The sequence below is a fragment of the Mustelus asterias genome, chromosome 7, assembly GCF_964213995.1.
Source record: "Mustelus asterias chromosome 7, sMusAst1.hap1.1, whole genome shotgun sequence".
NCBI lineage: Eukaryota > Metazoa > Chordata > Chondrichthyes > Carcharhiniformes > Triakidae > Mustelus > Mustelus asterias.
Window position 1 is genome coordinate 70,653,893 of NC_135807.1, and position 14,311 is coordinate 70,668,203.

A 14,311-nucleotide genomic window follows, 5' to 3' on the forward strand; every position below is an offset into this window, starting at 1 on the left:
GTCATAGAAAATATAAACAAAATTAGACTGCAGTTATAATTTTTTCCAAATGAAAAGGATGGCAAACCAATCGAGTATTATGCATATTCATACAATACAATACAATCAATGGTGAATTGATTGACGTTGTGTGTGTTGGGTGAGGGAAGAAGGAGCAGCAGTAATTGGAGGGAAAAGAGATGCTCTATGGTTCTATGATGCACTAGATGCATTTTGGATAAACATCATGGTTTTTAGTGATAATAGCTTTAGTTTGTAAAACATAGAATAAAAACCATTCAGGCGTAAGGGAATACAGTGTAACCTGGATTACTTGTGTTCCATGCTCCTTAAAATTGTGCAGTACTTGAAGACTATTGGGATGTGAGATGTTGGCTCAATAGCTCAGTGGTTAGAGCACTGGTCTTGTAAGACAAAGATCAAAAGTTCAATTCTTAACTCAGAATTGGGGTGAGTGAGGCTGTTAGCATTTTTGTTTAAGCATAGTTTTCTGTCAGCAGTATCAGTTGATGCAGCCAAAGCTGACCAGTTGATTCTACTAGATCACAGCTTCTTGTAACCTGTAACTCCAGCCACACAACATGTGATATAGCTGAGAGAGACAGCCTAAAATGTTCCCTCGACATCAACTATGGGCCTCTGGTTATCTGGTCATCAGGCTCCCAGTGCTGATTTTAAAAAAAACTTGGAGCCTGTTTAAGCACATTCCTGTGGTGGTGAGATACCCAGTTAAATAGTCAGACACTCTTGAATTTAAAGCTTGACTACTTGCGTGATTGCTGAATGCGAGTGTATAGCTTCTTTAGTGCTCCTCTTGGTTTCTGGGAGATAGTAATTGGTTTTGGAGAAAGCGTTTTTGGCTAACTTTCTCAGGTTTATAGCAAACTTGGTAACTAGAGTTGCAGTGGGGTGGGGTCGAGCCACATATCAGCCTGTGCAGTCTGTACCTGTTGTGATGAGTATTTAAGAAAACCTTAATGATGAGAGCAAGTAGCAGTGTATAATTTGACTTGATTAGCTGCTGGTTTATATACCTATATTGAGTTGGCCGTTCAACCTTACAGGCCTGTTCTGCTGTTCAATTAGATAATATAAGAGGTCACACAACACCAGGTTATAGTCCAATAGGTTTATTTGAAATCTCAAACTTTTGAAGTGCTGCTCCTTGAGGACTTCACCTGACGAGGGAGCAGCGCTCCGAAAGCTTGATTTCAAATAAACCTAGAGGAATATAACCTGGTGTCGTGTGACCTCTCATCTTGTCCACCCCAGTCCAACACCAGCATTTCCGCAAGTGGATAATGACCAATGTCTTTTAACTGTATTTAACTGACCTTCCCTCCGTCATAAAGTCAGAAGTGGGGATGTTCGCCAATGACTGCACATTCACGACAACTCATACTGAAGCAGTCCATGTTCAAATGCAACAAGATCTGGACAATATCCAGGCTTGGGCTGACAAATGGCAAGTTACATTCGCACCACACAAATGCAGGCAATGACCATCACCAATAAGAGACAGTCTGACAGTCCTTTGACATTCAATGGTGTAACTATCACTGAATCCCCCATTGTTAACGTCCTCAACTGAACTCGTCACATAAACACAGTGGCTACAAGATCAGATCAGAGGCTAGGAATGCTGCAGCGAGTAACTCACCTCCTGACTCCCCAGAGCCTATCCACCATCTACAAGGCACAAGTCAGGTGTGTGACGGAATACTCCCCACTTGCCTGGATGGGTGCAGCTCCAACAACACTCAAGAAGCTTGACACCATCCAGGACAAAGCAGCCCACTTGATTGGCACTGCATCTACAAACATTCAATCCCTCCACCACCGATGTTCAGTAGCAGCAGTGCATAATATCTACAAGATCCACTGCAGCAATTCGCCAAAGATCCTTAGCACCTTCCAAACCCATGACCACTTCCATCTAGAAGGACAAGGGCAGCAGATAAATGGGAACACCACCACCTGCAAGTTCCCCTCCAAGCCACTCACCATCCTGACTTGGAAATATATCGCCATTCCTTCGCAGTCACTGGGTCAAAATCCTGGAATTCCCTCCCTAAGGGCATTGTGGGTCAATCCACAGAACATGGATTGCAGCGATTCAAGAAGGCAGCTCACCATCACCACCTCAAGGGCAACCAGTGATGCTCATGTCCCAAAAGTCTCATCTCAGTTTGACACTTACATTGGATTCGCCTCAATTTATTTGGGAGGAGGAAGGATTCCAGATTTCCATTTATCTTTTTATGAATAAGTGCTCCCTGATTTCACTTCTAAGCAGTCGAGCTCTAATTTTGAGGTTATGCTCCTTTTTCTCAGTCTATTCTAAATTCCCCCACTAAAGGAAATATTTTTTCTCCCTTTATCAAATCCTTTAATCATCTTACACACTTTAATTAGATCTTCGATACCCAAGGCACCGCTTTTCAATTTAACCCTTTTGGCACCACTGTTGTTCTGGTGAAACTGCACTGCACCAAATCGCTTCTCAGCCTTTTGGCTAAGATCAAGCATCAGATCAAGCCAAGATGGGGTGCAATGCCTCATCTTGTTAGCTTGGTCTTGTTTGTCTCCCTTGTGGGGACCTTGAGCTGGATTCAATTGGATTTTGATTTTTGGAGCAAGCAAGGAATGGATTTGGGTTAGTCTGGTCCATTCTGGACATTGGCTTTGTAACTTTAACATTGGAGTTCAAAAAAATTTAAAAACTCCGAGGCCACTATATCCTCCTCAAAGTGCAATACACAGTATTCCAGATGCTGTCTAAACAGAGTTTTATACTTTCAGTCCCTTCAAGATGAAGGCTAACAGCATAGCATTTACCCTTTAAATTCCTTTTTGTACATCCCCATTAATTTCTAGTGATTTTCTGCTCTTCCAATTTCTAGCTTTCTACCATTTAGAATATACTCTCTTTTGTTGGGTCCATTGTGGATGAGCTTGCACTTGTGTTAAAATCAATAAGCGCAACTCCCTTAGAATTAATGTTATATCCCTTTATATTTGGGTGCAGATTTGCCACCCATTTAACTGGATGCTTCTCAGGATTTTAATTATATTTTGTGTGTGCATGTCTATACGAAGCAATATTCAGCTCACTTTTAGATTTTCTTGCCTTTTAAAAAAAGATAGGCTTACAATTAATAAATTATTCTCTCCGTTTCATCAGTATCTGAACACTGACATCTTTTGTTAACATTAAGTGGTTCACTTTGATAGGTAAGCTGGAAACTGCACCTTCACTAACTTTGGCTTGAAGAGGCATTTTAGGCTTTTGGGCAGAAAAACTTATTAGGAAAACCACAATGCATCTAGAACAGGTAATGGAACGTGGTCAAGATAATGTTGAAAGTACCTCTGTTAATTAAATGGACCATTGCTGGATAACTCGCGCAAACTTATGAATGCTAACAAGGGGATGGGATTTCAGTTGAACATGTATTTGGTATCCATTTTTAACTGTTGAATCTTGCCCTTGTAGCAAGTAAAAGTAAATGAAAAGGTCTGAGCTAATTTCAAGGGTTTATAGAAGGAAATCGATTGTTAGTGATACTCCAGTAAATGTTTTCAGTAACTCAGAGCTGGGGAAATTTCAGGTGCCCATTTAACATTACAACTATGCAGCGGTGAATTTTCCCGTGGGGGTTGGGGGGGGCGGCGGGAGGCAGAGAGAGAGCGGTGGTTTAATGGAAAGCTGAGGGTGTTAAGTAACAAGTGATGTTATTAGCCAACATGTAGAACAGTCTTGACTTGATGCAGAATGAATGTTAGTAAGTTTTATTTTTCTGAGAAATTACCTGTAATGAATGTCCAGCAAACTTTTTTGGAGGAGGGATGTTAAAGCACATTTTTGGAAACTAGAAGATCACTAAAGATTTTGGATGGTTAACACATTGGACCTTGCTCAGTTTCCTTCTAGTGTTAAAAGCAGAGTCATGCGGACTTGAAACATTAACTTTGTTTCTCTCTCCACAGGCACTGCCAGGCTTGAGATTTTCCAGCATTTTTTGTTTTTATTGCAGATTTCCAGCATTTGCAGTATTTTGCTTTTCATTATATGTTTACATTTCTTGGGAGATGTAAGCATGCAATGAATACAATATATTGATCTACCTTTACATCTCTTGGGATAGTGGGTGGGGAACTGTGGTGGTGCAGGGTGTGTGATATAATTGTGCAAAAAGGAAAAGAAGGGATTTGGATATGTATTCAAATATCTGACATGACCTTTCCCTCCCTGACTACATAACATGCCCAATTGACAAAAGAATGTATGAACCTACCACTATGAAAGGAGAGGGGAAGGACAACAAATAAGTTTCAGCTAAAGTTCTAGGTTATGGTCATATGTATCCATTTACATAGCATTTGCTACGGACTTTTTGTGTCGATATATCCAACTATCAACATTTTCCCATCTTTTCTGGAGAATTTGGCAGTGGAAAAACTCAGCCAAGTTTATATATTCTAACATTTGCATGAATTACTTCTTTATTTGAGGATTATTAACAACTCTGTTGTTATGGTTAGCTGTATATAAATAAGTTGGTTCATTTATTTGAGGTTAAAATGCTCACCGTTGACCCTAAAATTGGCCTGGGTCAAATGTGTGCACCGTTAAAAGTTTATCAGGGTGGCACATGTCTGATATGAATGCAGAATGGAGACTACATGCATCAAACTGGTAATTTAACATTGTCCTGTGATTGACCCAAATCTGGGCAGCACAATGCATAAATCCTGGGAGCACGCTTAGTACAGGCTATTCTACCCATAACAGAAATTTTTAAAAGGCCCTTGTTAGAAATTGAAATCAGGATATAATGCAGGATGTAATGCAGTCAGAAATTAGCTTTGATCACCTATATCAAAGTTAGTTCATTTTATTTGTCAGTCAGTTGTGAGAATAGTACAAACTGCTTTTGCTGTAATCTGTTTTAATATTCTTGTGTTGTGGCAATTAAAATTGTTACACTTGAGCTTGAAACTTGTAAAATGCACAGAAAGTAGGTCTCATTGATTTTAGTGGGATGGTATCAAAGGGGAATTTTTAATGGTAGGTGGGTATGTTGTGTATTGTGAATGAGCAACGGTTATAAGTTTTTTTTTAGAACCCTTTTTATATTCTATAGTAACTATTGGGTTCAAGTTAAACGTAGAAATTGAGCAGGGATTTATGTTTCCATAAGAGCCCTTGTTTCTAGAGCTGTTGAATGAGTTTCCTTATGATGGAAACTAAGGCCTATGGTAGTATGAGTAATAGGAGGAGGGGTTGAGGGTGTTGAATAGAATGCAGCTGTACAAATTCCAGAAGCAGGCCAGTACATTTAGCATACAAGTGTAATTCCTGGCCTAGGCAACATCCTTGTATTCAATTTACTTTTGAGGTAGATTATATATAATTAATGTTCTTGATTAATTGCAGTATAGTATTGACAGAAAGAGGCAGCCATGCATATGTGTACCAGCCAGAGCCCCATGCAAAACTACTGTTGTGACCTTTGCCCATTTATATCCTGTGACACTCAGCCTGTCTTTGTGCTGCAGTTTATTCCTGATGGATAAGTTGCCCCCAATCACATACACTATGCTGTGCTGCGAAAGAGGAACAGATAAATTATTTTCGACTGCAGTCAATGGTTGCAGAGGGAAAGAAAAGGAATGTAATGATGACCGTAAGAAAAGCCTATTTGAGCAGGGAGCCAATTGGCATTATGGGGACAATCGGCAATCTCATAACCCAATTCGCAGAAATATGCTGGGTCAAGCCTCTTAAGATGTTTTAAGTACAAAATAATGAAAAAAGACCAGATTTGTTTATCAATGACTACCTCAACTATGAAGGAAAATGTATGTTAATACTAATTTGTGACTATATTTCTTCCGTGCTTCAGCATGTAGCCATTGGGTCCCACCCCTTGGTCTTCTATTAATTTAATCTCTGCTTTATAAGCAGATATAATTGCTTGGAGATCACTCGATGCAGTACTAGGATGTTGGTAGTGAAATTGGCTCCCCCCATCACCCTTATTGGCTCCCCCTTCATCCACTTTCTTTGTATTAGACTGACATAGTAAAATACAGTAAAATCTTTGTCCAGCTTGCTTGGGGAATGTGTGGTGCTGGTTAGATAAAAAAAATATCAGTTAACAGGGTGTTGCATTACTCTGGACCCAAGAAAGATGCGGTATATCTTTGCTCGGGTAAAATAATCAAAACTGACCCAATCATTTAACAATTCCAATGTAAAGTTCAAGAACAACTTCTGCAGATTTATAATCTATTTTTTAAAAGATTGCATTATCTGAATACTGAAAGTCTTTTACAAAAAAGAATTGAGCTGTTAAATTCTGGTTCCTAGTGAATTCCAGTTGGTAGAGTTCTGGATAACACTCAGTTTACTGTAATATGTTGTGATTAGATTGCTGGCTTTGTACAAAGAAAAGGGTAAAATGAGACTGTTTGCTTTGTTGTTTCTTCTCCATCCTTTTAGACAGGAGAGCTTGCAGAAATATGTGTAATTTCTAAATTTGTATAGTTTTCTATGTGAAAACATCCCTTCCCTCCAGTGCAAGTGATTAAGGATCATTGCACTTCAATAAAAAATAGGTCAGTAGGAGCAGATGGCTCTGAAGCTGCTTTGTTTCATGCTGTGTAATTGTACTTGTGAATGTCATAGCTGACCATGATGCACTGAAATAGTGTTGAGCAATGTACAGTGTCAGATAGAGAGATGCTGATGCTCTTTGTTCAAACTAGTGGTAAAGTAGTTTGGGGTGATAAATATCCTCGTTGCTGATTAGAAAGAGTGGGTGGGGTGAAAATATTTAACTCTTGACCAAGAATGAAGTCTATTTCAGATGAATTGAAGTGGAGCTGCAAGTACTAACTTGGTCCTGATGAGATTTAGAATGTAGCTGTAAAACAAAAAGGAGTAATTCATTGCAATGTTCTTCAACCTTCTCTCCTTGTAATATTCTGTGGGGCCAGTTTCGATAGTTTTAACTTTATGGAGGTTGGGATGCACTACTAAATGGTCATCCTGCTGTTTAGCTTTGTCTGAATGGTGAAAGAATAATCTGCCAGACACTCCAGCTGGAATACGCACTTAGTCACAAATGGAGCTTGTTACATCACTGGTAATCTGTTTGCCTCAGGGTGAGTGATGAACCCTGTGGCTGTGCTTCCTTTGTCAGATCATTTTGAAAATGTGGCCTGGAATCTGTAAATCCATTGTTTTGGCTACTCATTCATTTCTGGCATGTGGTTGGAGGGGCGAAAACACTGATTTATTTACACTTGTTGGACTTTAACTTAAAGTTATCAAATGTACAATTGTCAAAGGTTTATACCGAAATGCCAGTTGGATCATAGTGAATTAGTGTTAGCAACAGTTGAGTTTGAATAAATGCATGTCCAATTATAAATAAATCTAAGGATGTACTTGGATCAATACCTTTGTACAATTAACATAAAGGTTAAGTTTTATTTTCTGTTGTGGGCTATGCATTTACCAACCCCTGCTACTGTTTAAGATATACTAGTTATCTGAACTAGTTTTAATAGAATGCAGTCCTGTGCACTATTTGAATTTTATCATATGTGTTTCTGCTTGGATATTTGATTATGTTGCTCTTAAGGATGATGAGGTTAGGAACGCAATGGAGGAGGTTGGTACGTATACTCGGCCTTACTGTAGCAGATGGAGTGTTCTGCTGTATTCATACAGCTGCTTGCCTGGTGTGTTGGCAGCTGCTGTGGCTGCAGTTTGTGTTCTTTTGTTCTTTTGCAACCAGGAATGTAGAACCGAAGAGAGTAATGAAGAATGAATTAATGGGTCAGGTTAGTGCTTGCACTGGTTATGAATAATACATTGTGTAGGATACTCTTGGTACAAACTGTATGTGTTACTCAATTTTACAGTCTTAACTTTTTAAACTTCCTAGAAAGCTCTGTGTGTCAGTCTATATAGAGGGAAGGAAACATCTTAATGTGACCTTATTGATTGTCTTTGTGTGTGCCACATTATTCATCCCATTTGTCCCCAATTTTATTTTGTTTTCATTTTCTCCCTAGGACCTCTATCCAGACTTTGCCTGACACTGAATTGTCCAAAAGAATTAAGGAAATGTGGAGTGACATGCAGGAGATTAGTCATAGGATTTAAAGCTTTGAGGACGTACACCTTGAAGGGAAGCGGTGAGGTGAAGCACAGAATAGTTCACTTTTTGTGCCACTAGGAGAGCTGTGAGCACAAGGAAGATGGCAGATCCTGGTATGCTGAGTTTGTTTGGTGATGATGGGAACATTTTCAGTGAAGGGCTTGAAGGTCTTGGAGAATGTGGTTTTTCAGAGAATCCAGTGAATGCTCTTGGGCAACAACTACCCATGGATCAAGGATTTGGCTCCATGCAATCTCCCCTCCATCATCCCCCACCCACTCAGACTCAAACTAAGCTGGCTCACTATGATCATTTTGGTCCGTTTGAACAGCAGAAAATACACCTGGTAGATCAGCCTAATCGAATGATCGGTAATACTCCTGGGAATGGCATGGCATCGCCTCACTCACAGTACCACAACCCCTCAGTTCCGCCAGTCCCTCACAGCGGTGCTCAGATGGGAGTGTACCCAACTATGCAGACTGAAAGGTGTGGACAGCAATTTGTAGACAGCAGCTCCATGTGGGGACCACGTGCTGTCCAGGTGCCAGACCAGATCCGACCTACCTTCCAGCAACAGCAGCAACCACAGCCACCACCTCAAGGGCAAGGGCATGCTCAGCATATGCAACAGCTGGGGAATTACCTGACACGTAGTGATTATTCTTTGCAACAGCACAACCAGCCACAGCAGCAGAGGGTGAACCAATTCACTCAGGGTCAAGAGGCCCTCAGCCAGGGAAATCCTTTCATGGGAACTTCAGGACCAGGCCACTTATCTCACATGCCTCAGCAAACCCCCAACATGGGTCCTTCCTTACGTCACACTCCAACCCAGCAATACCATCCTCATCCCCCTCCCCCCAATTCTCTCCATGGAGATTCCATTGCTCACAGTCCAAGATTCTCCCCTAACCCTTCTCAACAAACCAGTAACAGGCAACAAAATTTAAACTTTAGCTCACGTAGCCAAGCAGTACCTTCACAATCTGTAAGTAGCTCAGGGCAGTATTCACAATATCCTTATAGTAACATTAATCAGGGATTAGTTAACAGTAATACAGGGATCAATCAAAACCTAGGCCTTAATAATAACCCAGCTGTGAACCAGTCAATACCCCGCTATCCAAATACTGTGGCATTCCCACCTGGCACCAGCCAAGGACTAATGCACCAGCAGCCTATACATCCAGGTGGCCCACTTAACCAAATTAATGCACAAACTATGCACCCCACACAGTCTCAGGGAACTTATGCTTCTCCACCTCCAATGTCACCTATGAAAGCAATGAGTAACCCAGCAGGTACCCCTCCTCCACAGGTTAGGCCAGGCAGTGCTGGAATGCAGTTGGAGGTTGGAAGCTATTCAAGCATGCCCCTGCCTCAACAGTCACATCAGTCCCCAGGCACCATGGGACTTGGACAGAGGAGCATTGGTCCCAGAAGCATGCAGACACAACAGTACATGAGCCCTTCTGTACCAAGGGATATTGGCAGCCTTCCAAGACCAGTCGGTGCACTGGGTCCCAGTGGGAATCATGCCGATCAGGTGATGCAGGAACGTCTAATGTCTGGCCAGCAGCACCCAAATCAGCCTTTTCAGCCTCAATTGCCAACTTGTCCACCTGTGAAACAGCATCCAACAGTGCATCATCAAACTTCTCCTACATCTCATCAACATCAGCCATGGGTACAGTCACAACATTCTTCACCTAAGGCCACATTGCAACAAGTGCCTGCCCAACATCAGGTGAGTGATGTATGTAAATTATGGCAGTGTTGTAATTGCAGTCTGAGTATCATAACATGTATAATTGCATATTAATGGTTGTTAAAGTGTAGAAAGTTATTAAAGTATGCATTGTGAATTGTTTACCATGACACTTACTGTGAATCACGCAATGGAATTTCCAACTCTTATGTTGCTTGAGGTTTGCTTATTTAAAAAAAACAACATGCAGCTTGGCATTGTTTTAGGCAAACGTGAAGAAAATCTACAAATTAATATGTGGTTGAAATGGAGATCACTTTCAACATGCAAATCCTAAGGTAGATTATTTTTATATATTTAATATTCTGGATTGAACGTTCCAACCAAAGTACATGTGAAAACACAACTATGCTTAAAAAGTGTTGAAAAAGCTGTTTATCTGTGGTTATATTTATGCCTTCAATTTTGCTCATATCCTTTTTGTGTTAAGTGAACCTTTTTGTATACATAATTGAAGCCGTCTGTGTATGCTGCTTTTGTGAATTAATCTTGACTCTTTTCTACCCAGCAAACTTCTAGCATTTCCTCCAGCCTCCAACGAGCTGAGTCTTCACACATTCTAGCAGCCTGTTTGCTCCCTTAATTCCCTTCCTGTCCTACTGACGACACATCATGTCCTCTGCTTCATGATAAACCATATCTGTATATTTCCTTCCAACCCTTTTTCTCCTTCTCAAGAAATTTGCACTCAACATATCTCGAATCAGATCTCCAAACTTCTCTTTCTAAACCCTGGCATCATTTCTTCATGACTGTGGTCCAATGAATACTCGTGCAATGCTTGTCAAACTGACTTCTGAATCACTAGCATTACTGAAAGCACACCGGTCAAAATCCTAAAGTGACATTCTATGCACAATTATGTACTGGATGAGCAGACGTTTCCTCCAATTATATATTGATAAGACTCAAGTCATTGTTTTTGGTTCCCACTCCCAAGCTCCATTCCCTAACGATTGACTCGATCCCTCTCCTTGGTGATAGTCTGAGATTAAGACAATCTTGTTACAACCTTGGTGTCACACATGATTCTGAGATGAACGTCTGACCTTGTTCGTGCCATCTCTAAGACCATGATGTTCCACCTCTGTGACATAGCTTGACTTTGCCCCATCTCCAATCATCTGCAGAAAACCTCATCCGTGACTTTATCTTCGTTATGCACTCCTGGCTGGTGTCTCACATTCTACCCTCTCTAAACTTGGTCATACAAGATTCTGGCACCTGTGTCTTAGCATGTCCCATTCTTGTGCTTGCTGACCTACATGGGATCCCAATCAAACAACATCTTAACTTTAAAATTCCCATTCTTGTTTTCAAATCCCATTATGACCTTACCCCTCCTATCTCTATAATTTCCTTCAACTCCACAACCCTCTGAGAAATCTGCACTCATCTAATTCTGCCCCTTTGTGCATTCCAAACCATTGTTCCACCATTGGTGATTGTGACATCAGTTACCTAGGCCCTAAGATCTGGAATTCCCTCCTACACCTCTCTATCTCTCTACCTCTCTCCTTTGAGATGTTCTTAAAGCATTTGGTCATCTGACCTAATATCGCCTTTGTGGCTCGGTGTCATTCTTTGTTTAATAATGCTCCTGTGATGCATCTTGTGGTGTTTCATTATGTTAAAGACACTATATAAGCATGCGGGAGGTTGTGGTATAGTGGTACTATCACTGGACTAGTAATTTGGAGGCCCAGGCTAATCCTCTGGAGACATGGATTCAAATCTCACCTAGGTGGTGGAATTTAAATACAAATAAATAAATCTGGAATTGAAAGCTAGTCTCGATAATGGTGACAATGAAGCTATCATCCATTGTCGATTCCTTTCTTGTTCACTAATATCTTTTAGGGGATGGAAATCTGCCTTCAGCAATGTGATTAGCTCTTAACTGCCCTCTGCAATGGCCAAGCAAGCCACTCAGTTCAAGGACAATTAGGGATGGGCGACAAATACTGACCTTGTCAGCAACACCCGCATCTCATCAAAGAATAAAGGAAAAAATGTTGTTGTAAGTTTGGAGACTATGGCTGTCTTTCCTCACTTTCTTTGACCTACCTCAACTCATTCCAGCAATGTTGGCCATCTGTCTCTCTGCAATCTACTGAAATGCCACATTCATCTCATTCCTGGTGCAAAGCAAGGATTATGTTCCTTTTCATTTGTCACCGACCAAGTTACTGTTTAAAAATGCTAGTTGCAGGTAACACAGTTTTGATTGGCAGGGTATAAATAAATTATTTTATTTCCCATTAGATGACCTTCATGTTCCACCCCAATGTCTCTTTTAATAAATAATCAGATGATAGGTATAGGTACTGTCTCATAAAGATATTTTTAAAAAGAAAACAAATTTTAGGTTATCTGTACGTTGAAGCATTTTAGGTGATGAGTTACCTCAAGCTTTTTGAACTGGAATTGTTGCTATTGAAAAGTTGTAGAGTAAGCTTTAAAAATTGTTCGTTCCTCAAATAGCTTGTGACTGACTTTGTTACAAAACTCCTACGAAAACCAAGTTATACAAATGCAACCTGTTGCTGTGAATATTTCTTGACCACCAATATGCTGGTTCTAAAGTTTACAGTATGGTTTGCTTAGCTGTTTTAAGGATTTGACTTGGGCAAAATGTCTCAGCGCAACTGCTTTTACAATCTGAAACTCCACTGAGTGTGGTAAGTATCCAGTTGTGGTAGACAGTGCCTTGAGTGTGTTTTACCAACTGTTTTATTAAACAGCCATCATTGAATTACTTCTGTATGCTCTTAAATGCACAACTGCTAACTGGCCCCGCTGTTTCTTTTGTCCCAAATGATGAGTTATGACTTCCAGATACCAGTGAATGTTTTTGAAATAGGAAACAGTAGTGCACTGTTTTTTGAGGTTTTCTACTGCTTGCTTATGCTGAATTAGACAACGGTTTTTCAATGTAGATCTAAATAAACTTCAGTTAATACCAAAAGTCTGTCTCAGCATTGGATTGGGGGGAAAAATGCATTTTATAAAAAAAAGTAATGCTCGTTGATTAAATGCTTTCACAAGTAAATGGGGCCTGCATCATTTCTATAATCTAATTTACAATTCAATTTAGATGCCATTGACTCGTCCATCAGCATGATCATGTATTGTCGTGTATTTGATTATTTTCTTGTATTTACCCCATGCTAATGAAAGTGTACTTTTTCATTTGTACTAATATTCAATTTTCAATTTGGCATTTTGAATCTGACATAGTAGCTCTGGTAGCAAAGCAATAAAACTCAATCGCACCTGCTCTTTCTCCATATTGACAAGTACTCCCAGTGTTTTGTCGAGCTTTTAGATTGTGCATTGCAGAACCACTACCATCAGAGGAGCAAAGCTGGCAAAATCATTCTGATCTCTCAAACATTCCAGGTCTTTGGCATTGTGGTTTGTTGATGTGTAGTTTATTTTTCTAGTACGCTTTGGTAGAACTGAGAGATGAGGCACATGGTCAGAAGTGGATGGAATTTTCATTGTGAGAGAAAAATTGGGATTTGTTTAAACAAACTCTAGATTGTGTTGGAATTTACATCATTTATTTTTCCTCCCAAGTTTAAATGGAATAAGATTAGAATTTTAAGACTGATATGATTGCGATAAATATAATTAATTCCAAATTTAGTATTCTTAAATGCAAACTATTGGATTTGGTCTGTTACCCTGCCTCATGGTAGCATAATAGTTTTAAGTACAATTGATGTTGCTATTCAGGTGACCATAGTACCATATTGTTGAGGGAATTGATCAGGACACGACAGGAAGACTTTGAGTAGTTAGGATACCAGATCAGAAACCCGAAGGCATACCATGAAGTCAGATTAGACTCCCAACAATTCGCTATTTTGGCATTAATGTGAGGATAGAGTGTTTCACTCGAGGTAAGATTCTACTGACAAACTAGGGAATCATTATCAAAACAACTTTTATTTAACAAAGTTTAAAACAAATATATTAGCTTAACTTTTAACAATTGAATAATACTTAAACATGACTAGATGTAATTCTTAACTGCTCACCTTGCCCTATGAGTCCCATTTCGAGCTATATTCCTCTTATAGACTTAAATTCCCTCTTTAAAATTAGTTAGCAAAACACAAACTACTTGTTTGTACTTGGGTTGCCAGTATTGGAGCTTTTAGACAGCGTCTAGAAATAAAGAGACAGAGACACCTTGCTTCTTTCAGAACCAGGCAGTAACTGCTGGTTTTAAAAATGAAAGAGTGTTCCCCCTGCAAGTCTAGCTCCTCCCATTAAGCACATGACCCTGTCCCTGGCAATCAAACTACTCTGAAACCCCAGGGGAACCTAAGGAAACAAAATGGCATTAGCCCTG

At 40.0% G+C, this 14,311-nt stretch overlaps 1 protein-coding gene across 5 annotated transcripts in view; it reads left to right on the plus strand.

The window, feature by feature from the left end:
- Positions 1-14,311, plus strand: part of chd7 (chromodomain helicase DNA binding protein 7) — a 250,095-nt gene that overhangs the window by 19,914 nt on the left and 215,870 nt on the right. For 3 of the 5 annotated variants that reach the window (XM_078216213.1, XM_078216214.1, XM_078216217.1), the window contains exon 2: positions 8,092-9,936. In XM_078216213.1, the coding sequence (XP_078072339.1) occupies positions 8,278-9,936 (1,659 nt within the window). In that variant the 5' untranslated portion in view covers positions 8,092-8,277. The remainder of the gene's footprint in view (positions 1-8,091; positions 9,937-14,311) is intronic. The other 2 variants (XM_078216215.1, XM_078216216.1) reach the window with 1 other exon arrangement.